This window comes from Dipodomys spectabilis, unplaced genomic scaffold, assembly GCF_019054845.1.
Source record: "Dipodomys spectabilis isolate Male_0828 unplaced genomic scaffold, ASM1905484v1 ptg000157l, whole genome shotgun sequence".
Taxonomy (NCBI): domain Eukaryota; kingdom Metazoa; phylum Chordata; class Mammalia; order Rodentia; family Heteromyidae; genus Dipodomys; species Dipodomys spectabilis.
The window spans coordinates 5,664,261-5,692,094 of record NW_024870834.1 but is presented as its reverse complement, the minus strand read 5'-3'; the positions used below and the strand labels follow the sequence as shown (position 1 = coordinate 5,692,094).

Genomic DNA, 27,834 nt, shown 5'->3' with positions numbered 1-27,834 from the left:
ACCGCAGTGCATACAGTTTTTCTGGCAATGAAAATTACCTTTCTTGAGTACAGTGTGTGTCCCAGATCTCATAGTAACAGACCCAAGATTCAAAAAAGGAGAGTAGACACTTTTTCTATCCGACCTATTGTTGTCCTGAAGAACACTCACTCAGTTGACTGAAATGGCCACATCCTGTTCCTCTGTGGCTAAGAACAAATGCTGCTCTGCTCCCTCCTCCCTGTCAAGCAACTTCAGTCTCAATCCTTGAGTGGCCCTGATGAGCCCGTGAGCTTGTTTTCAGGTCACCAAAACCCCCTTGCCACAGTGACTTGTGGGGTGACCCAGGCTGTGGTTGCAGGAAGGCTGGAGACCCTCATGACAGAGGGAGGAATTAGTGGGCACAAAAGAGGAAAGGGGCTCAAATAAAGGAGAAGGAAACACAAGTTTCAATTCTTTCTCAAATTTCACTCAAAATTCAAACTCTTTCTTATCCAGCCACTGCTGCCTCTCCAATGAGGACTACTAGAGGAAAGTTTAGAAAATTCTTGACATTGGCAAAAAATACCAACCCACGATTGGCCAGATGGGCCATGGAACAGAGGTATAGAGCTGTGGCTGGGTGACACAGCTGGGAGGTAGATTAAAAAGACAGGACAGATGATTTCATTGGGGGGGGGGAGTGGCTGTGGGTCTTGAACTCTGGGCCTGAGCGCTGTCCCTCAGCTCTTCAGCTCAAGGCAAGCGCTCTACCACTTGCGCCACAGCCCCACTTCCGGTTTTCTGGTGGTTATTTGGAAACAAGAGTCTCGTGGACTTTCCTGCCCAGGGCTGGCTTTCAACAGATCGTCAGATCTCAACCTTCTGAGTAGCTAGGATTACAGGCGTGAGCCACCAGCATCCAACAGAACAGGTGATTTCTGAAGGCAGAAAATACCAGTGAGAAAGTGGAAGAGCAGAGGTGGGAACCACCCAAGCCTGCATGCTCTTGGAGTCCCTGCAGAAAATGTCTTAGATACACATGTCACTTCATCAAGGCGTTCCTTTGAGGCTATTCCCGACAGCAAATTCCAGTACACCTGACAAATAGGAAATGCCAGCCTCGGTCCAAATCAGCCCCTCCCATCTGTCTGCCTGGCCCCACCTGCCGGAAAGAACAAAGGGCACCCAGCAGGAATGTACACTCAGCCTGGGTGGCCCCAACTGAGCTAAATCTCATCTGCGCTCCATGGAAACCTGATCGCCAGGGCCTGTGCATTGGAGGCTGGGGTTCTGCAGGCAGGCAGCACCTCCTGTTTTCAAGCAAGATCCCAGAGGTCTCACCCAAGCCACAGCCTCTCCTTGACCTCAGGAGCCACAGAGCTGGCAGCACGCCTGAGGCCTAGAAGGAGGACTGCTTGTAGCCTTTCCCATCCTCTCTTCCTCTGTCACCATCACCCCTCAGGACCCCCACGTACACTTTGCTAAAGCCCTGGCTTCAACTTTGTTCCTGAGATGAGGAGCCTCTTCCTTGGACCAGGTCCTCATTCACCCATTCTTGTGGATGTCCAGTCCCTTGCTTTGCTCCTCCTTTCTCTATCACCTGAGAGCCAGAGCCAGAAGCTGCAGGGAACTGTGGCAGGGCAGTAGAGGAACAACAGAGGCAATGTAAATCATGAGGCTGGCTGGTATGGGAATGACAGAGACCATGAACAACTGGCTTCAATACTGAAGAAACGCAAAGAAAAGAGTGCAGAATTCCTTTGTGGGACAAAGAAGCTGCGTGTGAGCCCAGATACATTTGAGTCACCAGTTTATGATCTGGCCCAACCCCTTTTGCACAGATGGGTAAGCTGAGCTGCAGTCAAAAGGAAGGGGTCTGTAACTAAGGTCAGGCTGGCCACTACTGAGGAAACCCAGCATAAAAACAACCCCGAAGCCTAGGTCAGTGCTGGCTGTAACAGGCCTGGCAGCAGATAGACACTGGGGCAGGAAGATCAGGGACTGGACAGAGCCACAGATGATCACAAATGGGCAGTAACTGACTACCACCCACCTGTCTAGGAGCCACAGAACCTAGAGGGGGAGGAGCACCAGCTCAGTGGGATAGGAAGAGGGCTGTGACCTCTGTCTAGGTCCAGCCCAAAAGGCACCACACTGGCTAAGTAGAAAGAGGAACATTCTGCAAAAAGTTCCACTGACACTGTAAAGACCAGGTCCAATCCCAGGGGGCCCAGCCAGGCAGGCTCCACAGCCATGACCTGCCAAGTCAAGGGCAAGGGTCACTTAAGGCCCCACCTTGGTAAGTGAGATCTACCCTACAGTGCAGAGCCCTGACTTCACAGCCCACCCCATAGCACCTCAAGCCTGAGGAGAAGTCAGCAGCTAGAGCTCCAATGATAGCCAGATGACAACGACACTGGCTCACACAGGCTCAAGCTCAAGATGAAACCAAACCCGGGAGCAGTCACTCAGAAGGAGGCAGGCAATGGACATCTCTTAGGAGGTAATTTTTTTTGGCCAACCTCAGGCCTCATGGGGCTAGCCCAGGGACAAGTCAGTGTATCCTTTTCATTCAACTCCCCGATGCCTCCAAAGTTCTGATGCAGATGGAGGCCTACAGGACATGATAGGTTAAAGGCCACTGGAAGGGCAGGATGGCACACTTATAAACACACACACACACACACACACACACATAAACACACACACATACCCCACTTAAAACAGACGGCGTGCAATCAGAGAACTGATTAGCAAGGACTTTGATTAAATAAAGCTGTGCTCCCTAGTTTAACTTTCCTGCTGTTTCATAAGTAATAGCAGAAACATTTCCAGCAGAGGCATAACCTAACCTACCCCACCCCACCCCACCCCACCCTGGGTAGGGACTAACAAAAAATACCTTCCCTGAAAATGCTCTCATCTACTCAAAAACCTACCATGGCTCCCCACAGCCCCTCACTGACAACCAATGCCTCCCTCTGCCATCTTCCTTCCTCGTTACACCCACTGCCTCACCACGTCCACTACTCTGGTCAGTCTGGAGAAGGAACCTGGCCAAACCCTTGGCAGCACATAAGAAGCTCTCTCTGCCCTCACCCCACCAGTCATTATACTCTGTTCTGCAAATGCCTAGGTGCTGGAAGCCTCTATCTTCACTTCCAGGGTACCTTGATCTCAGCTCCCAGGAAGACCACAAGTTCAGACCCACATAGAGTCTCAGGTACTAACATGCTTTGGGGATCGAAGCTGAGGGACAGCACAGCCACTGCATAGGCCATGGCCACCCCCATTTCCTACATTGTGGAGGAAGAAACTGAGACTCAGAGAAACCGTGCTCACTCACAGTGCGGATCTGCATAGGGTCAGCCCAGTTCAAGTTTTCTCTACCACATGTTCTCTCCATGTGCTCTAGATAAAAGGAAACTTTGAATCTTCCCAGTCTTAAAGGAGAAAAGACCAGTGTATAGGAAGTAGTAAGGGCCCAAGTCACAGCTTAGTCTTTCCTAAGAGCTTTGGAGCCTCAGGGCCTAGCTTCCAGGTAGGAAGGAGAAAAAGCCCGGTAGCCAAAACCAGCTCAAACACACAGTCAACTGAAAAGCCAGGGATGATCTGGGAATCTGTGTTTTTCCACTTCCCCCTGACCGGAGTGCTCCAGCTCTGTTCTCCTACCCAGTAACATTATTATCGCACCCCCAGGGATAATGCAAGAGCAGCAAAATGGATGGTCACCGTCTCTCAGCCCTGTGACAGCATACCCTGCCAGGCTGTATCACACTGGCCCTTTGCTGGCGAAGCATGCAGAGTGCAGCGAGGCCAGGGCTGCAGGCACATGCAGCATCATGGCTTTCTCAGGCACACTTACCCCAGAGCAGGGGCAAGGAGGGGGCCACACAGCCCTCTGCTTTACTGCCCACCTAACTAATCAGAGAGGGGAGAAGGGACTGTGGTCCCAACAACGAGACCACTAGACTACCCACACATGGGGTCTGGGGGAACCCTGGAGCCTACCTCAGTGTTGGTGGTCCCTTCTGCTGCTACTTCAGTCCCAACTCAGTTCCCCTCCACTGGTCGGCCACCAAATTCCAAGTGAGGATGTAAAACAGGCCTTGCCACTGAGAGCCCCCCATCAACCAGACCATGAGTTGAATGGTATCCCCCAACAATACAGGCTGAGGTATTACATACACATACCCCTCCCCCCCATGCATATTTTACCTGGCAGATGACTATACCTGAGCAGTTGACCATACGTGGAAAGGGGGTCTTTGTAGATGTGATTAAGACAAGATCATCAGGGTGGCCGCTAAAACAGGTATCCTTTTTAATAAGGCTCTGGCAAGTTTTATTGTTAAAAATTATGTACTACTTTTCTCCAGTTTGTTCTGATGTGCTTCTACTGGTATCAGAACCAACGAGTGTGCGTAGCCTGCAGTATTTTCTGTATGTTGAGACACCAGTTTTGGCCAACATAGTACTGTATTTCATTTCAGGTTTCCTCATGGCTGGACCATTGTTGGTGAGGATGACCAATTTCCCTTTTCCCTGTCTGGTCATTTCAGAGTCTGTGTGTACCCCAGCATGTCCTTTCCACTTTCCTCAACTCCACTCCAGAGACTTATCTGTCTCCTTTGAGGCCACCATCTCCCTGCCTTAGGTATGGGAGGGCTCCCAACCCAAAGCAGCCTGCAGGATGGCTGGGTAGTGAGAAAGCTCAGGTGTCCTTTCTAAGAGGAAAATCCCCCTGAAGCCACAGACCCTAGGAAGAGACCAAAGTGCTGATGCCACAGGCCAGGAAACCTGTGGCCATCAGGGGCAGGAAACAGAAAAAGGATCCTCCTCTAAGCTGCAGGAGTGAGGTGGCTCTGTCCACACCCTGATTTCACACTCCTAGCCTCCAGGTCTATTGTTTGAAGCACCCAGTTTGTGGTAATTGGTTATGCAGACCTGGGAGACTATAATACAACAGCCATGTGACCCACCAAACCAGTCAGGAGCCACCAGCACAGCTTTCCAGCCACCACTTTCTCATGACTTGACAAAGGCCAACCCAAAACAACTCTCATAAGGACCATAAAGGAATATTTTCAATTTCACACATTTGTAAAGGCCTATCTCTGGACCGCCTAAGTCGTGCATGCCACTGGTAAGTAGTACTCACTGGCCTTCCCTTCAGTTTGTTTCTCTCAAGCTGAAAGCCTTTAGGTTTTCTTATACTCAGGGCAAAATCTATTTTTAAGGTAATATAACACAGCAAACATGAACCCAGCAGTCACAGCACCTTTACCTTCCTGAGTTTTGTCTCAATGACTGCCAGTCCTCATCCAAGAGGTACATTTGATTATTTTTCATCATAGTTCTACCATAAGTGTTCAATTATAAAAACAGAAAGAGTAACTACTTCGGCATCTCAGCAGCTTGGAGCCTCGGCTACACTTCCTCTACAGGCTAACTTAGCAGTTAGAACTGTCTGGGTGACGTATACCTTCTCTCTGTGCCTTGATCCAGCGCCACACAACCCCCAGAGTATCTGAAAAGCAAGAAAAAGTGGACATGGCCAAACAACTATCTTTTCCTAAGAGATGAAACACTGGTTTCCACTTCCATCTCTCTGGTCTGAAGTACACAAAATAGACACATTAGCTGCAAGGAAGGCTGACATGAGTGTATGGCAAGGGGATCTGATCAGTCCTAATGCTGCCCAAAGCCAAAGGAACAGTGTGGAAGCCAGAGAGAGAAGGCATACAGGGAAGGCCACTCCGAAAAGATTTTAAAAAACCAACAGAACCCATGAGCCCCTTGAAACCCTTAAAACACAAACCACTGCTGCTGCTTCAATATCGGCCTTGGGTCAAGTCAGTAAGTTCACCTGGCCTTGGGTCAAGTCAGTAAGTTCACCTAAATCTTTTCTCAAGCCCTCTTCTGTGTCAGGCTCTCTGCAGGTAGTGCAGAGGGCCTGCAGGAGTCTACAGGTGAGGAGGAGACAGGTGGACCTCAGGCCTAAAACCTGCAGAAGAAGCGAAGGAAATGGCACAGCCCAGGGGAGACGAGGGATGCATCGTGGCATCTGAGAGCATTAGGAGGGTCTAAGGATGGATGTGGCCTCCCTAGGCGGGTAGAACAGTGTGTGCAGAGCACAAAGACAGCATGGTTTGGGGACTTCAGGGGCTAGAGTTGAAAAGTGGTGATACTGGAGGCTGCTGGTGACAGGGCAAACTGCGAAGGGCCTGGCAAAGCCCTTCCAGAACTCACCTCTGCTGCAGACAGGAACGGCAGGGAGGCAGAGTGCCCAGAAGGTGGGAGTGGGCACAGAGGTGAGCCCAGGGGCAAAGCACCAGCCAGAGGCCCAAGAATGTGTGAAGGGGCCAGAGCTCCTGTAATGCAGGTGCTAGGAGTGGAAGAGAAGCCTCATGATCTAGAAACAACTGAGAGAGGATGTGGGAGGCCAGAGGCCCCTGGACTGGCTATTTAGGCTGGAGATGGGGGTGGTGTATCTGAGAGAATAGAAGTGAAACAGGTTTGGAGAAAGAGGGTATGCCACAGAGTACTAGTTCCTCCAGGCCCAAGTACTCCAAAATAACCTACACTTGCTTGGGGGAGGAGGGTGGCGGGCGGGGAGACACGCCCTCCTGGAAGGGTCATGGCCCACCGCCCTGCCTCACCTGGTCAGAAAGGGTCCTGTGAGGATTGGCTTTCCTGATAGCAGGCCGGAAGAACAGAAGTGAATGGCAGTCCAGTGGACAGTTGAGAGAGGAGGAAGGACTGCAGGGGCTGGAGGCAAGCCTGAAAGAAAGAGTCAGGGGTCATGCTGCTCTGTGTCCTGCTGCCAGCCTGTAAGATAACGGCTTATACTGTCATCTCTCATCACCACCACCCCTGTGCTGGGGGGAAGGGGGGGTGGGGGCAGGGGAGGGGGACATCTCCTTCCTCTCCTGTTGGCCCTGCAAAAAGCACCCACTGCCATCCTGTGCTGAGGCCCTGCTGTTTTGTAGCACAGAAACAAGCAACATGTTCTCAAGCACTGAGCTCTCCAGCAGTCTTTGAGTCTTTGGCCTAACAACCTGTCCTGTCCAAGGCAAGAGGAAGAAACAAAGCCCACACTCATAGGTCACCAGTAGACAGGCAGTCCTGAGCACAGCTTAGGCATGCTGTGCAAACCTGCTGTGGCTCTCTTGGCCTCCTCTTCAAATCCCTTCACCCAATCAGATTAGAAGTGGAGAGGTTTGGCTAGAGTAGTTCTTAAAAGTAGAGGCCAGGTGGGGCAGAATTAAAATACTCAGAGGACAAAGTCACTAGACCCTACTGTAGACCGGTCCTAACTTGTGACCAGGAAGGGCACGCCCAGGAATTCTTGTGAGGAAGTGAGTCAGGGACCCCATCAGGCATACCTACACGGGAAACTAAAGTGTTCACTCCAATCCAAGTGCCCAGAGGTGCTGAAAGAGATCCCATACCTGAGACCGACTGTCTTCCTGCAGATTGGCTGCACCTAGGGGCTGGGATGTGGCAACTTTGCCCAACTCTTACGTCTGGTGCTGATGATCAAGCCTAACACTCACCAGTGGTGGCCACACTGCACTCCGCACTGACCAGTAGGTCAGTGTCTTATCAGGCACGTAGACAGCACTTTGCACACAACTGGCACAGGGGAGGGGCATCTTGGGACTCCACACCCATGCCAGAGGTCCTCAGGATCTCTGACGACAGATGATATGCTTGACATAAAGTCTAACATGGGGAGCCCAGATCAACACTATCAAAAACAGCCTACTATAAATAGGGGGCCATGTCCCAAAAGCCGGGAGGCACCCGGAACATCTAGAGTGCCTCACAGTGCCAGGGCTGAAAGCAATGGTGCTGCCCCTGCCGCCAACCCTAGTGCAATAGCTCAGAAGACACCCGTGCCCGCCAGTGCCCAAGCTTGTCTTCCATCGGAAGGCTGAACAGCTCCCAGTCCCCACCGCTGTCTCTGTGGGGAGCAGGGAGGCACACGTCTATGCTTTAAGCAGAGGAATATCAACAGTCATTGCCTACTTTGGGAAATCTGTTATGGAAAATTCTAGCACATTCCACTCCAGCACCTTCTGTAGCCAGAACAAACTTGGGAGCAGCCTGCATCCAGATAGAGAATGTTGGGAGGAGGGGCTAAGAGCAGGAAAGCACGGGACCCCAGGTCCAGATCCTAGCTCTGCCACTCAATAGTTTTGTGACCTTGGCAACTGAACTAACCTTCTTGAGCATCAGTGCCCAGAGCCAAAAGGTAGGATAATTAATCGCCCCTTCAGCCTGTAACGCTGGCTTTGGGTTTATATGAGGGATTTTTTTTTCAAGTGCTTTATAAGCCACTCCCAAATGTTCGCTGTAGTTACAGTGATTTTATTACTGGGCTCCCAGGAGGCCAAGCACAGCCGGCTGAGCTTCTACTCAAGGCCTTTCTTGACAGATGCCAAGCATTAGGGCAGCATGTGCTGAGCACCAGGCTGCTTCTCCCACAAGGACCACCAACTCCCAGGCTCTGTACAAGGTCCCATATTAGGCCCTGGAGGCCTGATGTGGGTTATCCTTACATAGAAGTGTTGTTTGGCTTAGTGGGAGGGCCAAAGGGATTTCTAGTGAGGCCAGAGACTGCCTGAGAGGGATTCACGGGGCTGGAAATTCACCCCCAAGTCCCACCTGGCCTCCTGACTCATCCTGCATTCAGTAATAAGGCCACGGCCATTACCCTCCTCACAAACCAGGTTGCCAGAGGGCGGGTGATTCAGGAAACAGCTCTGGTTCAGTCCCTGACAGAGGGCAGCAATGCAAGCTGGGAAGGGGGTCCGCACAGTTCCCCGCACACACACAGAGGACTTAGAAGTCACTTAGGCCGCATTCTGAGGGAGGCCATCAGAATGTGGCCACATCCTCCACAGCCACCCTTTAAAACCAGTGGTTCAGGGGGCTGGGAAGGTGGCTCAGTGGTAGAGTGCTTGCCTTGCATGCATGAGGCCCTGGGTTCGATTCCTCAGCACCACATAAGCAAAAAGAAAAAAGCCAGAAGTGGCGCTATGGCTCAAGTGGTAGAGCTCTAGACTTGAGCTGAAGAGCTGAGGGACAACGCCCAGGCCCAGAGTTCAGGCCTCACGACCGGACCCCCCCCAAAAAACAAAACAACAACCAGTGGTTCTCAGATGGGGATACTAAGACCAGCAGCATTAACATCACCTGGAAACTGGACAGAGATGCAAATGCTCAGCCCCTGCACAACCACAGGTCCAGAGACTAAGGGGACAGCCACCTGGGTGAAGGCCAGCACGGAGGTTCTGGCACACACTCAAGTCTGAGAAACGTGCTCTAAACTCCAAACTAGTGACCCACTCACTGACTGCATGTCAGTCAGAACCTCCTGGGAACTTCAAGCATCCCAGTGCTCAGGACTCATCTAGAGATCTGCCATCCTATCAGTTCTTCTTGGGTTTGTTGGGCAGAAGTGGAGATGTGCGGTAGGGTCTGAATTTAGGACCTTGTGCTTTACCATGTGAGCCATGTCCCCCTTTTTACTTTAGTTTGTTTTTCAGATAGGGTCCCATGCCTTTTGCCATGGCAGGCCTTGGACCACGGTCCTCCTTCTCCCACCTTCTAAGAGGCTGGGACTACAGGCACAGGCCTGCTCCTATCAGTACTTTTTTTAAAGGTACTTCTAAAAAAGTAGGCTGAGGGCTGGGAAGGTGGCTCAGTGGTAGAGCGCTTGCCTTGCATGCCTGAGGCCCTGGGTTCGATTCCTCAGCACCACATAAGCAAAAAGAAAAAAGCCAGAAGTGGCACTGTGGCTCAAGTAGTAGAGCGCTAGCCTTGGGCTGAAGAGCTGAAGGACAGTGCCCAGGCCCAGAGTTCAGGCCCCACGACCAGACCCAAAAAAAAACAAAATGTAGGCTGAGCAAGGAGATTCTTAGGGCCAGGAAAATGCTCTGTATGGTATTATATGCATGCACAATGTCATACATTTGTCCAGGCATACAGAATGTACATCACCACGGGGCAACCTTAATGCAAACTATGGGCTTTGAGGACATTGCTGTGCATGCATCAGGGCAAGGGGCATACAGGATCTACATGAACCTTCTAGTTGATTTTGCCAGGAACCAAAGACATGTGGTTCAAGTCGTATCACGCCTGCTTGTAAGCTTGGGGTCCTGAGTTTAATCCATAGTACTACCAAAATCAATTAATTAATTGTATTTGTTTTGTTGTTTCCTATAAGCCAGGCACTGGTGACTCATGCCTGTAATCCTAGTTACTCAGGATGCTGAGATCTAAGAATCACAGTTCAAAGCCAGCCAGGGCACAGTGGGACTGTGGCTCAAGTGGTAGAGTGCTAGCCTTAAGCACAAAGAGACTCAGGGATAGTGCCCAGGCCTGAGTTCAAGCCCCAGGACCAAAACTAAGAAGAAGAGGGGCGGGGGAGAGGAAGGAAGGAGGGAAGGAGATGACAATGCAACTCCTAAGACACCTCAGAAGCCCTTTTTACTTTCCCCAGACCGCTCTCACCAGCGCCCCATGTAACCTGAGTTACCTGCCCCAGCACCATTTTTGGCTCAGAGTTGGCACTTAGCATTTATAAAATGAAGGGGATCTGTGTTCCTATTGCCCAGCTTGTCTTTGGGGTTGTAGGACCTGATTCTAGGTGTGAAGGTGTGGATTTCTTCTTGGGCTCTAAGTCTGGTCTCTTAGCCAGAGATGTGGTACTGATGAGATGGTAAAGAGACTCAGCCTTCCACCCTCTGGGAATTTGTTTTCCATATGGCAATGCAGCAGATGTTGGCTGAGGTCTCTGTCAGGCACTGTGTTCTCTGCCTATTTACCTGCGTCTTGCTGTTCTCATTCATGCCCACAGTACTCTCCATTTATAGATGAGGAAAACAGGGTCAAAGCAAGTGGACAGGGACAGCTGCCTCAGGCTCATCCACAAGGATGTCAAGGCTAGCACTCTACCACTTAAGCCACAGTACCACTTAACTTTTTTGAGTAGTTTATTGGATATAAGAGTCTCACAGGGACTTTTCTGCCAGGGTGGCTTCAAACCATGATCCTTAGGATTATAAGCATGATGACTACCATGACAGAGAGGGTGCAAGCCTTGTGTGTGAAGGGGGAGAGAGTTAGATGAATGCATAGTTGCATATGGAACATAAGTGTTTTGTGTGTGTACATGGGTGTGTGTGTGTGTGTGTGTGTGTGTGTGTGTGTGTGTGTGTGTGTGTGTGTGTCAATACTATGGCTTCAATTTAGGACCTTGTGTCTTGCTTAGCTTTTTCACTCAAGGATGGTGCTTTACCACTTAAGCCATACTACCACTTTGGTCTTTTTACTGGTTAATTGGAAGAAGGAGTCTCTGGAATTTGTCTGCCCAGGCTGGCTCAATCCTCAGATCTTAGTTTCCTGAATAGTTAGGATTATAATGTGAGTCACTGACACCCAGCAGAAGGTAGTTTTTGTTTGCTTTCCTTATTTTGCTTTGTTTTCTGTATTTGTTTTTGACAAGCCTGTGGATTGAATTTGGGCTCTTGCAATTGCTGGGAAAACATTTTACCACTGATTTCTGAGAACTGGTCTTGCCACCACCTTTGCCTGGACATTGTAGAACTGCCTCCTTCCGAGAAGCTGGGATTAAAGGCCTTCACCACCAAGCCTAGCTCAAGAGAGTGCTTTCAAACTCTTGAGTACTTCTTCCTTCTGACCCCATTTCTCCTTCTCAGTCATCTGGATGACTTCTTCCTTCAAGAGTTTCCCTGATGTTTCTGCCCTTGCTATAGCTACAGACCACCTCATGCTGGCTTCTGAGTGTCGGTGTCAGCCCTGGCTCCACCCACTACCTGAAGCCCGGTCATATAGGAGACTTTTTTTTTGCTGGTCCTGGGGCTTTAACTCAGGGCCTGGCTGCTGTTCCTGAGCTTCTTTTGCTCAAGGCTAGCACTCTACCACTTAAGCCACAGTACCACTTGACTTTTTTGAGTAGTTTATTGGATATAAGAGACTCACAGGGACTTTTCTGCCAGGGTGGCTTCAAACCATGATCTTTAGGATTATAAGCATGAGCCATCAGTGCCAGGCAGGAGTTGTGTCTTCTAAAATATCAGATTTGTTAGTTCCAGAGAGGAGGAGAGGGCTAAGGCAGAGGCTGGCAATGGAAAGCAGGAAACAGCCATGTGTGGCAGGGTTGAAGGGCAAAGCCCACCACTGGCAGATCAGAGGGTATGGGGAGGGATTAGAAAGAGCACAGGGTGGAATGGGGGTAGGGACAAAGCCTTGGTTGGGGTCACCTAGTGGTAATGTGATGGGTACTGGCTTCTCCAATTTGCTCATGCTCAGAAGGCCCCTGAGAAGTGAGGCTCACCTTTCTCACTGGAACACCAAGGTGTATCTGCTGCTGGTTCCCAGACCACATTGGGAGCAGGAGCAGCTCAGGGAGCAGAAAGAGCCAACCAGCAAGGTTAAAACAGAATGCCAACTCAGCCCAGCCAAGCTGGCTCACAGTGTGGCAGCCACAGCTCTTCTTCACACCAAGAGCCTATTCCAGAACCTTCCATGCTGCCTCAGAGCCTGCAGGGCTTCTTCCTTCTGAGCCTCAGACCCTTGTGTCTCCATGGCAATAGACCGCAAACACAGGGAGCCCAGGCTTTGGTGCCATAAACATCCCTGACAGATTCAATAAATATAAATGCACTGCAGCAATTTGCAGGGAATTTATGAGAAATTAAAAATTCAACTTGGACAGTAAACAACCCACTTTAAAATTTGCCTCACTTAAAGTTAAATAAACTGCATGCAAGCATTTTTGGAGCATGATGTTGTGGGGCTAAAAATGGGTCTTGTTAGAATGCTTCCTGAGCCTCCAGAGCCAGCATAGCTGGGAGAGCGGCTCATGGCACAGAGCCCTCTACAGGGTGCACAGCACCTGCTCCAGCACTGGCGGCCCCATCCCCCGAATACCACCAGGTGACCACGAGCAAATACAGGTGGTGATTGATGAGCATGAAGTATAGTAACTGAATGGTCCCAGGTCACAAAGCTGGACGTTGTCAGAAGCAGGTCAGCCTGACTCCAAAGCCACTGTGCATACATAGGCAGCCATGCATGCACCACTATGTATAAAGGTACTGACTCAGTGAGGGTGGATATGGGGAGCTGGCTGAATTCTCTGGAAATCTGTCCTTCAGAGACAATCAAAGGAGCTTGATTAAACCAGACCAACAAATTCTCACTTGAACACTCGCAGCGCAGGAGGCTATGCTGCCTCAATCCTGTAGTAATGAGGATGAAAGGCTAAGGAAAGGGCAGGAGAGAGCATGGGGAACCAAAGATCCCGTGATGCTGTCAAGAGTGAGATGAAGATGGGCACTGGTGGCTCAGACCTGCAATCCTCACTACTCAGGAGGCTGAGATTTGAGGATTGCAGCTCAAAGCCACCTGAGGCAAGAAAAGTCCATGAGACTCCTATCTGTAATCCCAAAAAGGTGAACGTAGAGATGTGGTTCAAGTGGTAGAGCATCAGCATTGAGCAAATATGCTAAGGGACAGAGCCTTGAGTTCAAGCCCCAGTACACACACACACACACACACACACACACACACACACACACAAACACACACACACACACACACACACACACACACACACACACACACACAGCTGGAATCCCAAGAGATGCCCTAATCCTTCACAGAAAAAGTGTACCCTTGCTGCAAAGGGTGATAGGTTAGGCAGAGCCAGCAGAGCCCAGTTTTCTGGTTCTACCCAGCCCTTTATGGCCAAAAGCACTGGTTGCATAAAGCTTTGTCCCACATAAGTCCCACACAGGCAGGACTCATCCAACAGGTGCTCTCCTGGTCATTCTCACAAGGCTTGGTGGCTCCAGGCATCTGAATGGAGAGAAAAGGACCGTGATCTGAGATTCTAGTGGAATGGGTTGATCTTCTCTTAAAGGACCCTCCACTGCTAAGTTGAAAGACAAACCAGCTTCGGCTGCGTGGTGCTGGCAGGAGCCCTGCCTGATTCTGGAGGGACCCACATTTATCTCTGGCTCTTCTAAGGTAGCCCTCTGGTTGTCTGTCTCCCTGAATCTAACAGAGACTTGGTCATCTAAGAGCCCTCCCAGGAAAGCAGAGGGTCTGGGCAAAGTCTGGGTGGATGCCGACAGCAGAAGCAATGAAGGGACCAGTTATTCTTACCAGTGCACAATCCTGCTTGTCCCTAGGTTGGATCAACTGTGAGCAAATGCCCACAGGCAGAACTACAGCTGGGTCCCTAGCCCCAGAGGGCAAAGGAAGAGGCTAGGGTTCAGGAGAAAGGAAGTAGAGAAGGGAAGAGAGGGACCAAGGCATCACAGAAATCCCTGGAGCAATATGACAACAGAGTATCCTAAGTCTTGAGGGACAAACGCCACCCAATGCTCCCTTTCTACAATTCCCTATAATGACGAGATTACCTCTCCCTCCTCCAAAAGCATATACTACATTAACAAACTGCAAAAACAGCTATAACTATTACTTATAAAGCGCAAAAAAAAAAATCATCTCAGATCAGCTCTATGAGGTGAGAGCTGTTGGTGCATTGCACTACATTGACATTCTGACAGGTGAGAGGGTAGGGTGAGTCTCCACTGAGAGAATCGCAGAACTGTGGTCTAACAGTGCTGAGCACTCAGCAGAGCAGGCACCTCATAGCAGCAAAGAGCAAGGGGCTTAGTGGTCTGCTTAAAATGCATTAAGGTGTAGTCTTTTTCTTTGACTGACAAGTAAGTATGCAATATTGATCACGGGATCTCTGAGCTCTGAGGAAACATCGTTTTCTTCCACAAGCCACTCAGAAGGCTCTGGACCTTATAGGGAAAAAAATTAAGACCCCTTTCTGAAGGGTCAGAAAAATCATGTGAACAGAGGTAGGACCCCAACAGGGCCCTGGTCCTGTGATAGTTCTGTGCTGTCTCAAAAAGCAAAGCACTACCAGCCCCTCTGTAGGGGCTCCCTGGCTCTGTTGTCCAAGGCCTGGCCCTTGGACTTCGAGGCACTTTGTCTTGAGAAGTTGTGCCACTGTCCAAGGATGTACAGCCATGAGGGGGAAGGGCAGGGCTGAAATTTGTGCAAAGCCCCTGAGCTCCTCCATGTAATGGCCTTAGATGCTGGCTTTGCCACTGCACTACCCTGGAACCCAGCCCTGGCCATCAGCTAGCTCACTGGAGGGCACAGAACCAAGCCAACGCCACCAGGGAAGCCCAAGTCCTCTCGCCTGGCACCAGCAAGTAAGGTGCAATCTCACCATGATCGGTGCTGCATGACTGGTTCAGGAAGGTCCAACCCAATGACACCCAAAGGCACCTGCTATTTCTGCACGAGCATCTCCCAAACCCTGGACTCCAAGATACTTCCTTCCCACACAGATCCAGGATTCCCAAATGTTTCCCCGGACATCTGATCAAAGGCCCTAGCCAGGTCCCTGCACCCATTCCCATAAGACTGAGAACCTCCCCAAGTGGCTTCCAGGAGGGCCAGCTGAGCCCCACAGCACTGCTGATTTCCTGGGGCACAGCTGCAGGGCCAAGCACCAGCAAGCCAGGATTTCCTTATAGGGTATACTCTCCAGCCCTTCTACAAAGTTCAACAAGAGCAAGGCTTGGATAGACAGCTATGCTGGAAAACAGGAAGAAGTACAGGACCCATAACAACCTGCAAAGGGCTGTCTGCTAGCGACCACACAGGGTCACAGGTGAATGGAGAGGAGAGAAGGAGGTGGATATAAAGAACAACAAAGACATGGCTGCCAGGCACAGGTGGCTCCCACCTGTAATCATAGATACTGAGAAGGCTGAGATCTGAGAATCATGAATTGAAGTCAGTCACATCCAGGAGACTTTTATGTATCAAACAGCAAAAACCTGGAAGTGTGGTTCAAGTGGTAGAGTGATGGCTATGGGTTAAAAAGCCAAGCAGGAATATGAGGCTTAAATTCAAGCTCTAATAACACACATATGCACATATGTACACGCACGTGCATGCACGCACACACACACACACACACACACACACACGACACAACCAAATCACAGCTCTGGAGTCACAAACCTTTTGGAAAAGCAGTGAACTGCTATACCCAGTGTTCCCTGAGACCTCTTAGCCAATAGTGAGCAGCACACTAGGCCTAGGGAGATAGGTTAGGAAGCCAGAGCCAAGGTCAGCACCCTTTAGTGTTGCCTTCACCCTACTAGGACTAAACACAGTTCTAGAAAAGGGAGAATAAATTGGCCCATGCCTAAAAATGCACCTCAGCCAGAGCAAAAGCTGCTTCAATCCCAGAGGTCATTGCAGGCCCCAGTGTCCACCCCTTGGTGCAGAAGAGAGCCCCGGGCTGCCAAGTCCCATAGAGGAGACCAGGATGCAGGGTCACCAGGATGTGGGGCCTCAATGGACCACAGCAGAAGTACCCCTAGTCAGCCCTACTTTAGGCAAAGCAGACAACACATACAAAACTTCCTGGGCTTCTTCCCTATGAAAGGTGTCTAACTATGCGGCACGTTTTCTACGGCTGATTATGACAGCGGTGGCAATGACAACAGCAGGTTCTACTGAAGAGCTGTACAAGTCATGCCAGGCTCTGTGCCGTTCCTCACCTGCCCCACCCAAATCTTCACAACTCTGGGATCCCAGGTGCCTTATTTCTGCTCCACAGACAACAAAACAGACCCAGAGGAGTAAGTATCTACTCTGAGTAAGCTGTACTCATGGTTCACTACAGCCTCACACCCTACCCCTCCCTCCTCAGAAATAGAATCTGGAGGTCTTGCAAAGTAACAACGTGCCCAATGAACAGACCACATTCTGTCTGCTGGTGCCAGATGTGGCTCAGTTGGGACCCAGGCACAGTAGGCTGCTGTATGAAATCTAGGGAGGCCACCAGGTGGGAACAACGTCCAATGCCAGGTTGAGGCTGCTCCCACATGGCCTCCCTGAGCAATCTGGCTACAGCCCTAGTGGCAGCAGGAGCAAGGAGGTGACCTGGAGCACAAAGGCCAGTGTGGAGAACAATGGCATGGCAGAGACAGAGAAGGCCACACAGTCTAGAGCTGTATGTTAGCCCTGAATTGCATACACTGAGCATCTCTGACACCAGAGAAATGCACATGGTGTTTTATGTAGGCTACTAGTATTCCAGCTGGCTACAAATCCTGCCAGGCTGCCGAGCTGAGCTACAGGGGTAACAGGGTGTTACAGAACAGGTGCTGCCAGCAGAGGAAGACAGAGTTAGGACCAAGAGAGTCTGCCACACTGAAGCTCAAAAACTGCGTAGACTCAGAACGGGTGCTCATGTCACTATTCTGCCTCTGGTGTCAAAACAAAGACTTCCTATTTGTGACATTAATAAGATTCTTCAACATGAGCAACGAGTCAACCTCTTCATGGTTTTTACTCTACCTCCTGAGGCCTTAACATACTTCTTCAAATCATTTCATTCCCCCACACGCACTGGCTTCCAGGACTCCCTAAAGCACTCTCACAGCGAGACGCTATTTTATCCCTTGCCTTACTCCACTTCTATTTTACCCAAGTTTCCTGTGAGGGAGAAGGTAAAAAGTAAGTAAAACATACTAAGGGAAGAGATGGGTTGGGAAGGATGGGAGAGAAGGATGAAAGGGGTGATATCAATCAAGATGCATTATCCTTATAAACTGACACACTGAGTGGTAACCCCTTTGTACAACTACTTAAAAGATAATAAAAATGCAATTTTAAAAAGTCAAATAAAATAAAGCATAAAGCATTACAGACACTAAAAAAGCTAGAACATCCTAGACTACAAATCTAATGGAAGCAGCTTGTTCTTCCCTAAGAACAAATGGCAAATTATCAGGTAAGTCAGCACCTCTGAAGAATAAAGAAAGTGATTTTCAGCTCATAAAGACAGCTGGCCTCTGTATCTGTAGCTTCCATATTCATATCCATGGATCAGCCAACCCCACATTAAAATATTTGAAAGGAAAAAATGGCATCTATATTGAACATATACGGACTTTTTCTTGTCATTTTTTTCTTAAAGAGCATTTGCACTGTGTTGTATATTATAATCTAGAGATGCTTTAAAGTATATGAGAGACCATGTATGGGCTATATGCAAATATCATACCATTCTATGTAAGAATCAGCGAGAAGGAAGAAACAAGGTTAGATGGGCGTTGCAAAAGCAGAGAGGGGAGGGGCTGGGAAGATGGCTCAGTGGTAGAGCGCTTGCCTTGCATGCCTGAGGCCCTGGGTTCGATTCCTCAGCACCACATAAGCAAAAAGAAAAAAACCGGAAGTGGCGCTGTGGCTCAAGTGGTAGAGCGCTAGACTTGAGCTGAAGAGCTGAGGGACAGTGCCCAGGCCCAGAGTTCAGGCCCCACAACCGGACCCCAAAAAAAAAAAAAAAAAAAAAAGCAGAGAGGGGAACTAAGTGGTTACTTTGGAAGTGAGATGATGGGGAACTTATCCAATGAACATATTTCTATAATACTCAATTGCTTTCTAATGATTTCCAAAGATTTCTTGGTGAGAAGCTACTGTGTTCCAGAACGTATCCTAGGCTGCCCCCACCTCAGAACAGCAGCCCTAAGGAGCTAATGGAGAAGGGCACGGAAAGCCGGCCCCCAAAATCAGAAGACACTATGAAATGAGGCTGTGTACACCTTCAAGGTTATGCATAGAGCATGGGCAAGAGGCCTCAAAGAGCCAGTGATTGTGAAGTTGGTTGAGGCCAATCAAAGGAGTTCCATCAGGTGGAACTACAGGAGGTAGCTAGCTGCAGGTCAGGGTATGTGAAGAGCAGGCCCAATCATGGACACTAAAGTTCTGCACAGAGTGCTCTGAGGGTAGACATGTGGGTAGTATCCAGGTGAGGTTCTCTGGGGTGGAAATCACTTTCTCAGGGTTTCCTGGATCCATCCAAGGAAAGGTTATCACCATGTACCCTGGCACGGCAGCTCCTGATAGCAATATGGGCCTTGTATGACAACATTTGCTTTTGGAAACTACTCACTCAGCAGCAGGACCCAGTCCAGGAAGAAGACCAAGATGTCCCAGACACAGAAGGAGTTAAGTTTGGAGCTCTACTGCAAAGCAGGAGGACTACAGTTGACAAGAGTGTAAACTAAAAGTAAATTTCAGGGGCTGGGAAGGTGGCTCAGTGGTAGAGCGCTTGCCTTGCATGCATGAGGCCCTGGGTTCGATTCCTCAGCACCACATAAGCAGAAAAAGACAGAAATGGTACTATGGCTCAAGTGAAATAAGAGTGCTAGCCTTAAGCTGAAGAGCTGAGGGACAGCACTCAGGCCCAGAGTTCAGGCCCCACGACCAACATACACACAAAAAAAGTAAATGTCAAAGTTTCCTACCATATAAAAAGTCAAAAAGTTGGGCTGGGAAGATGGCCCAGTGGTAAAGTGCTTGCCTTGCATGCCTGAGGCCCTGGGTTCGATTCCTCAGTACCACATAAGCAAAAAGAAAAAAGCCGGAAGTGGCGCTGTGGCTCAAGTGGTAGAGCCTTAGCCTTGAGCTGAAGAGCTGAGGGACAACACCCAGGCCCAGAGTTCAGGCCCCACGACCGGACCCAAAAAAAAAAAAAAAAAAGTCAAAAAGTTGAAAAGGAAGTGACAGGCATGTTAATTAGCTTGATTTAAATCATTCCACACTGCATTCATAATACCAAAATATGTTTTTATCACATAAATATATGTAATTGTGTCAATTACAAATAGTTTTAGGAGCTGGGCACTGGTGGCTTATGCCTTTAATCCTAGCTACTCAGGAGCCTGAGATCTGAGGATCATGGATAGAAGCCAGCAGGAAAAGTCCATGAGACATTTATCTCCAATAACTACCAAAAAAGCCACATGTGGAGCAGTGGCTCAAGTGGTAGAATGCTAGCCTTGATCAGGGAGAGCACCCAGGCCCTCAGTTCTACACACACACACACACACACACACACACACACACACACACACACACACACACACACACACACACACACACACACACACACACACACACACACACACACACACACACACAATAAATACTATTAGACACCAGTGGCTCATGTCTATAATCCTATTCATGAGACTGAGAATCATGGTTCAAAGCCACTTGAGGCAGCAAAGTCTGTGAGACTCATTTCCAATTAATCACCAAAAAGTCAGAAGCGGAACTGTGGTTCAAGTGGTAAGAGTGTAACCTTGAGCAAAAAAGCCACGGGATAACACCCAGGCTCTAAATTCAAGCCCTAATACTGTGCGCACACACACACACACACACACACACACACACACAATTCAAGCCCTAATACTGTGTACACACACACACACACACACACACACACACACACACACACACACAGAGTGTTAATTCATTAGACGCAGTGGCCTATATCTGAAATTGTAGCACTCGGAAGCCTGAGTCAAGTTAACAGGCTTGAAGCCAGCCTGGATTACATGGCAAAACACCATCTCAGAATAATAATTATTATTACTATAAAAAGAGAAGGACCCGGAGCCAGTGTGCTGGCTCAATGGCCTGCCTGCTGTGAGACAGAGTAAATACTCCCCCATTAGGTTTCCTCACCGGTAAAGTGGAAGCGTTCATAAAAGCCAGTTCTTTAAAAGAGAACTATCACGAGCCCCGCTAGGCTGCTGTGAGGATTCAGTTAGCATGCACAGAGCTTGGAGAAGGTCCCGGAGCACAGTGAGACTGTACACACATAGGCTGTGCCCACCGCCTCCCACTATAATGACCCCTGCTAAGGGAGCATAGGCAGCAATGGCTCCTCAGACACAATGGATTCACCCAGGCTTCAGACTGCAGAGGCTCAGGGCCCAGCTCGGACCAGCTCGGCACTGTCCTCCACTCCCATCCCAGAGACAGGAATTAGACAGAGGCAGCCCCATCTCAGGGCACCCCACCCTTCTCCAAATGCCTCACTTAGGAGTCCATCAAGAGCAAGTTTAGTCCTGATCTTTTGGTCCCACAGAAACACGTAGGCTGATGTGACAGAATGGGGAGATGGACCCCTTAAGAACTCAGTGGAGCACAGGCTCGAACTGACACTGGCTGTGTGTAGACACCCACACACTGGAAAGGACACACCAAATACAACATGGTGCTTTGATGAAAGCAAGGGCAGAAAACACATACAGGAAGAATGACAGCGTCTCAGCCAAGTGACACTTCTGGAGAAACCAGACAGAATGGTCTGCCACCTCTCTCCTGCAGACTGGAGAAGCTAATTTCCTTCCCTATCTGCCTAAGAAATGGCGGCAGCTATCAAAACTGGGTTTTGTAATGTCCGAATTCTCCAGGAATCTAGAAGGAGGACACAAATCTATAATCAGCTTGTGGCTTACTCATTTGCATTTTAAAATAAAACCCAGGCCTCTCATGCTAACAGCTTTCTCTTTCTCCCTGATCTTTGAAAATAACTGGGGAAGGCAGCATAGGACATATTAGGGTGGGACTAGACTTGAAGTACTTTCCTAAGTACCCCACTAGAAATGGATAGGACAATGAGCATGCTATTTTTGGGGTCTTCCTCCACCTCATGCAGGGGCTCTCTGGGAAGGGGAAGGACAGCCTTGGGTAGGACATCTCTCCTGACCTTTCCCATAGGTCAGACCAGAGTGAAGCAGGCCTTCTGCCTGGTGCATGGACTTCGTCTCCAACAAGGACTTGCTGGGTGGAGGGCAGGACTGTGCTGGGCACAGCACTCCATTTCAACCTTGAGCTGTATCAGAAGCTGAAAGCCTGGGGAGTAGGTTGCACTTGCAATGGACCTGTGGCCTTGGACTGTGACTCTTGGGCTGGTCCTGTCATGTAAGGCTCATTACCACCAACCCAGCTCCTCCCCTGAGGAGGCTTCTGGACTGACCAGATAGAGACAGAGCCCTCCATTCCTTCATGCTGTTGCCCTTGCCCAGTGGGACCACTGGCAGTCTACTGCAGATGCCACAGGCAGACAGAAGCATCTGAATAAGTCCAAAATCTGCACCTGAAAGGAGGAGGCTGCTGTGCAGAGCCAAGTTGTCTTAAAACCCTGTTCATGCTCCCCTAGCCTCCAGCCAGGCCCAGCCCTGGACACAAAGCAGAACTTCTCTTGAGTGTCCTGGACTGAGCTCACCTGCAGACTCTCCCTCTTGAGCAACTCTGAGCTGATGGAAGCCAGTTGGTCCATAGACAAGTTCCCTGCCAAGGAAATCTGGGAGGGCTTCTCTGGGTCTCAAGGGATATGCAGGCTTGGCCCAGCCCCAGAGGGGCTCTTGACAGCCTGAGAGCCAGGCCCACTGCTGTCCTTCTCCAAGGAGGTACCCAGTTCTGAGATGTAAACAACCTTCAAACCAATGCTCAAAATAAATGTTTAAAACTGTGTGCCCATGTGCACATTTTCAAGTTGACATCTAAAATTTCTCATCCTAAGTTTAAATACTTGCAGAGGATGTAATTTCTAACATATTATAAATATTAACATTTTAAAATAAAACTGTTACTGTTTCTCTTTTAAATGGGTCCAATGAAATCTAAATACCACAGTGACCTGAAATCCACCATTATCCATTTTAAGCTTATCTAATCAGGCTCTCCTTTTGACAACTGGAAACTGAACAATGTTCTTCTTTCTTCCTTGGACTCTTAATTTCCAATGAACTTCCCTCAGAGATGCTTGTACTATCGTAGAGTATTTTATAGAATATATTATGTAAGAAAGTCTTAACTGATTATTCTACTATACCACAAAGAAATTCATGTATATGAATGTTGGGAGTACTGAAGTTTGAACCTTGGCCTCGTACCTGCTGGGCAGGCACTCAACACTTTAACTATGCCCCCAGCCTTTTTTTGCTTTTATTGTTTTTCAAGTGAGATCTTACTTTTTCAAAAACCTGGGTCAGCCTGAACAATAATTCTATTTATAATTCCTGCATGGCTATGTCCAGCTTTTTTTGGCTGAGGTAGGATCTCAAACACTTTTTGTCAGCTAGGTACCAGTGGCTCACACCTATAATACTAGCTACTCAGGAGGCTGAGATCTGAGGATCGCAGATCAAAGCCAGCCTGGGCAGGAAAGTCCGTGATACTCTTATCTCCAGTAAATCACCAGAAAACCAGAAGTGGAGCTGTGGCTCAAGTGGTAGAGTGCTCGCCTTAAGCTGAAGAGCTGAGAGCAAAGTTCAAGCCGAGTTCAAAGCCCAGAGTTCAAGCCCCACGAGGGACAAAAAAAAAAACAAACCAGAACTATCTAACTTGTGGGTAGAAATGGGAGGGGAAGATTGGGAGAGAGCGAGACAGTGACATTGTCCAAAAAGAAATATACTCTTTACCTGATTTATGTAACTGTACCTCTGTATCTCACCTTTATAATAGCAATTTTTTAAAAAGGGAAAAAAAAAAAAAACCTTTTTGTCCAGGCTTGCCTCCAGCCCTGATCTCCAGCTCTCAAGTAGCTAGGATTAAAGGCATGAACAACTGCCCATCCACGTCTTTTTTCTTTTTTTGGTTGTGAGGCTTGAACACTCAGCACCTGGATGCTGTCCTTGAGCCTTTTATGTGATACCAGTTCACAATTTGATTGGGTCCTCTTTCAGTTTTGTTCAGGAACAGGAATAGAGATACTTCCCTGGCCCAGGATTATATCAACCAGCCTTCTCCCCTCGTGATGGGCGGGCTCAGTGTTCTGGGTCCCACACTGAGTCTCCTCTGCCCAGAGTAGGTGAAAATGTGTGGCTCTTAGATCACCAGCTTCCCCATGTGCCAGGCCCAGTGCCAACCCTGTTACCCACATTTAATCATCATCATAATCCAGGGGTCAAGCAAGCATGACAATTATCCTATTGTGCCAATAGGGCACACTGAGGGGCCAAGTGCTTGGGCAATGGGCACCAAGTCATGCAGCCAGAACCTGAATTAAGGCAGCACTGCTGCTCTTTACCAGGCCCCACTGTGCCAAGGAGGTAGAAAGAAGCAGGGCAGGGCCCATAGGGAAGGAAAAGTTTACAAGCTCCATTCCCAGCATGCAGCTGTGGAGACATGAGGAAGTTGAAGGTCCCTAAATTTAAAATTTCTTAAACATGTTCCTATCCCCCACTCTCCTTGCTCCTCCCCCCCCCCAAAGCTTACACACAAATGTCTCCTGAAAGTAAGTTACAAGAACACTGCGGTTCCCATAAATGGTCAACACTGATACTGTCACAGTGTTGCCACTCAATTACTGGAAGGAAAAGTGACCTGGCCAAACAGGTCCCAGCATCCTCTTAGAAAGAAGCCAAAGGCTAAGCAGGAAAGCAACTAGTAATGCCATGAGGCCGGTGTAGCAGACCTCAACGCAACCCCCATTTCACCACCAGCCACTCACCTCAACTCAACTGATGCCATCCGGGACCTCAGCTTCCACATCTCTACAAGGAACACACCTCACCCTCCTCAGCGGGGAGCAGTGCAGGATAGGACAGGACCAGGTACCTGGCTCACCTTAGTCTCTCACTCACTTATCCAGTGACTGGCAAACTCACGCCTGGCTTCTAGGGGCCCACTGCCTAGGATCTGATGCACAGAAGCCTGGCTGATTCTGAAAATCCAGCCAAGTGATTTGGCTGCCAATTTTTGCAGTCTTTCTCAACATCTTAAAATTTTTAAGTGCTACCAGTACTCCTGGGTGCCAGAAGGAGGTGTCCATGGTGGCACTGCCATGGGTTTTATTTTTAGATGCTAGAGAGAGGAAAGCATCCAGTTTGGCTTTACACTGGTCCCTAGCCACCACTTCCTCCTCCAAGTCATCATCAAAATGAACATTCCCAACTCCAAAGACTTCTGAATGCTTCTACTGCCTGGCACACTCTGAAAACAATGGCATCAGTCTCCTGGTCCACCTACACACTGTGTATGAAAGACCCTTGGAGCACAGACAGCTTGGGCCTCTGCCAGCTCCCAGGTCTGGACCTGCCAGTTATGGGGAGGCCTGGGGTTAACAAAAGTAGATTCCCAGAGCTCCCAGCAGGCATTCCAAAAACTCACTACAGATGTCTGCCAGGGGGCCCAGCAACTCATCAGCCCTTACCGGCATCTAGAGATGCAGGCAATTTGGTTTGGAAGGTGAGAGGAAGGCAGGCCAGACCAGCACACAGACAGGAAGGCCCACTGGACAGGGACAGCAGGGGTGACAGACCACAGGGTTCACTAAGTACTCATGAGGTATACATCACAGCCTGCTTTTGCTACAGGTCTGAGTATTTTCTCTATCTATGAGAAGAAAAATATTTTCCTGTCCCTCATGAGTCAAAACCAAGGACAAAATGTTGGTAGCCAGACCGCCAGGCAAGCGTTCAGGCTCCTCTGCAGATTGACCTCCTGGCTTTCCTGAGATGGCTGCTGTCAGAGCCCATCAATCTATCTCAGAATCAGAGGCCCAGCCCCATACCTAGGAGCACTGCTCCATATTCCTACCCACTTGTTCCTCCCTCCCTCCCTCCTCCCGCTCTCCTTCAACCATCCTTTCTCTAGTCAATCAGCACTTGACCAAAGTCCACCCAGGATTGAGGGAGCACAGGAAACAGAACCACAGACACCAGGCTGAGTAGCTACAGTCCCTTCACCTTCCCAGCCCCCACCCAAGACTTCCAACTTCCCCTTCCCAGTTCCTTCTCCCAAGAGTCAAAGCCACAGCCAGGTAACTCTCCATACAGCATCCACCAGGGGTGGAAACTGGGGGGGCGGGAGGGCGGGTAGAAAGGGGAGAAGGCACTGAGTCACTCTACTAATAAATGGCAAAGAGAGGAAGTGGTCTCTACTCACCTGCACCACCTCTATCCCTCGTTTCCTGTGGAGAAAAACACACAAAAAAAACAAGCATTACTCAAGCAGGTAGGAAGCAGTCTTTCCAGAACATTTACTACAATCAGCTGTGACAGGACCATGCCAGAGCTGCGTGAGGAGAACCAGCTGAAGGCGTGCCTCTCACGTCACTGTCCCCAGAAGGGTCTCCTTTCAGGTTTAAGAAGGCCCACTGTGGGAAGTGGCTGACCAGCCTTTCCCTCAACCCCAGATACCACCGTGGAACCCTGTGTCCCAACCCCCCTCATGGCCTAGAAGAGACTGTAAAAGTAACTTGCAAGAGTGCTGTAGGACTGACAACCATTGTCCCCCAAGCCCTGAGTGAGGCCCTCACAGCTGAACTCCAGCCTGGCCTGCCCAATAGACTGCTGACCACTGAACTCAGCCTGACGCCTAGGACCTGCTCACCTCAACTACTGCTACAGTGCCCAAGCCCTGGGCCTCAGGCCCCTACATCTCGGCCTGCCAGACACACAGGGCTGTCTTGTCCCTTGCCTGCATGCCTTCTCATCGCCAGCCCTCAGGCTTCAGCCCAGGTGGGCCTCTTTGGGGAAGACACACATACCCCTAAGAACACACACACACACACACACACACACACACACACACACACACACACACACACACACACACACACACACACACACACACACACACACACACACACACACACACACCCTAAGAACATGGGCTCACTGTCCAGACAGACAGACACACATACCCCTAAGAACACACACACACACACACACACACACACACACACACACACACACACACACACACACACACACACACTAAGAACATGGGCTCACTGTCCAGACAGACAGACACACACACACAAACACCTACCTAAGAACATGGGCTCACTGTCCAGCCACACACACACACACACACACACACACACACACCTAAGAACATGGGCTCACTGTCCAGCCACACACACACACACACACACCTAAGAACATGGGCTCACTGTCCAGCCCTTTGTCATGTCGTTTGGACACAGCTGGACAGGGTGGCCAGGATCCAGAGATAGCACACTGTGCACCTCTGACATGCTCAGAGAAAGCGGGGATCAGGCAAGGTTAGAGCCTGTGGTTTACTCACCCCAGCTACTTGAAGCAAGCTTATCAAGTGTGCACTCTGACACCCACCAGCAGGCACACCAATTCTCATACATGGCTGCTGGGAAATGGAGACACAAACACAGAGAAGATTCGCCGGACCCAGGGGCACTCAGAAAGCACAACAAACACAGCAGCCAGTCTGGGCCTTCTCGGGGCTGGAGGCATCAGGGAGGAGATGGACACAGGAAAATGCCTGGGCAGCCAGGGGCAGGCCCCTCACATGACCATGAAGCCGAGGGCACATTCACCTTTCTTATATGTTTACAGCTACCTCAGCAAGGGCTTCTGACACTGGCACTCAGTGGACCTTCACAAAGGCTGCCCACAGGAGCTGGCAGGGTCCACTGTGGAAAGCACCCAGCCGGTCTTCTCCCAAGCCACATCTGAGCCCTGCAATGAGGAGCCCAGTGCAATGGCGGGCGCAATCACGTCCTGACAGGCGGTTCCTGAAGGAATGGCAGCCACTATCCATCTGCAATCATGATGGCAGAGGGGCAGGTCACCAGAGCCCACCGCAAGGGGACAGGTGGCATCAATAGGAACCTGCAGCATGCCTGAGCACCTGTGGACACCTCAGGGCCCACCTCATTCTGCAGCCAGAGTGGAAGAGGGAACTTGCTGCCCCAGCTCACAGAGCAAGTGACTGTGAGTGGTCAGCCTGGGACTCCCTGCCCAGCTGGCTCTGGGGTAGAAGTTTAAACCCAAAGGGCGGAATGTACTCCACTCCTACAGTGGGAGGGCAGGACACAGAAGGGTGGGTGTGTGATTCACACCATTTAGAGCCAGTTTCCCCAGGGTTCTAGGTCACGTTTTCCTGCTGGGAAAATCCTGCCCAAATCCACATTATCCTAGCCCATGGTTCTCATTATCA

General features: G+C 49.7%; 1 protein-coding gene across 1 annotated transcript in view; it reads right to left on the bottom strand.

The window, feature by feature from the left end:
- The window catches only part of Itpk1 (inositol-tetrakisphosphate 1-kinase), a 130,618-nt gene that overhangs the window by 67,617 nt on the left and 35,167 nt on the right, over nucleotides 1-27,834 (bottom strand). The window contains 1 exon segment of the mRNA XM_042692760.1: nucleotides 25,798-25,822. Coding sequence (XP_042548694.1) covers nucleotides 25,798-25,822 — 25 coding nt within the window.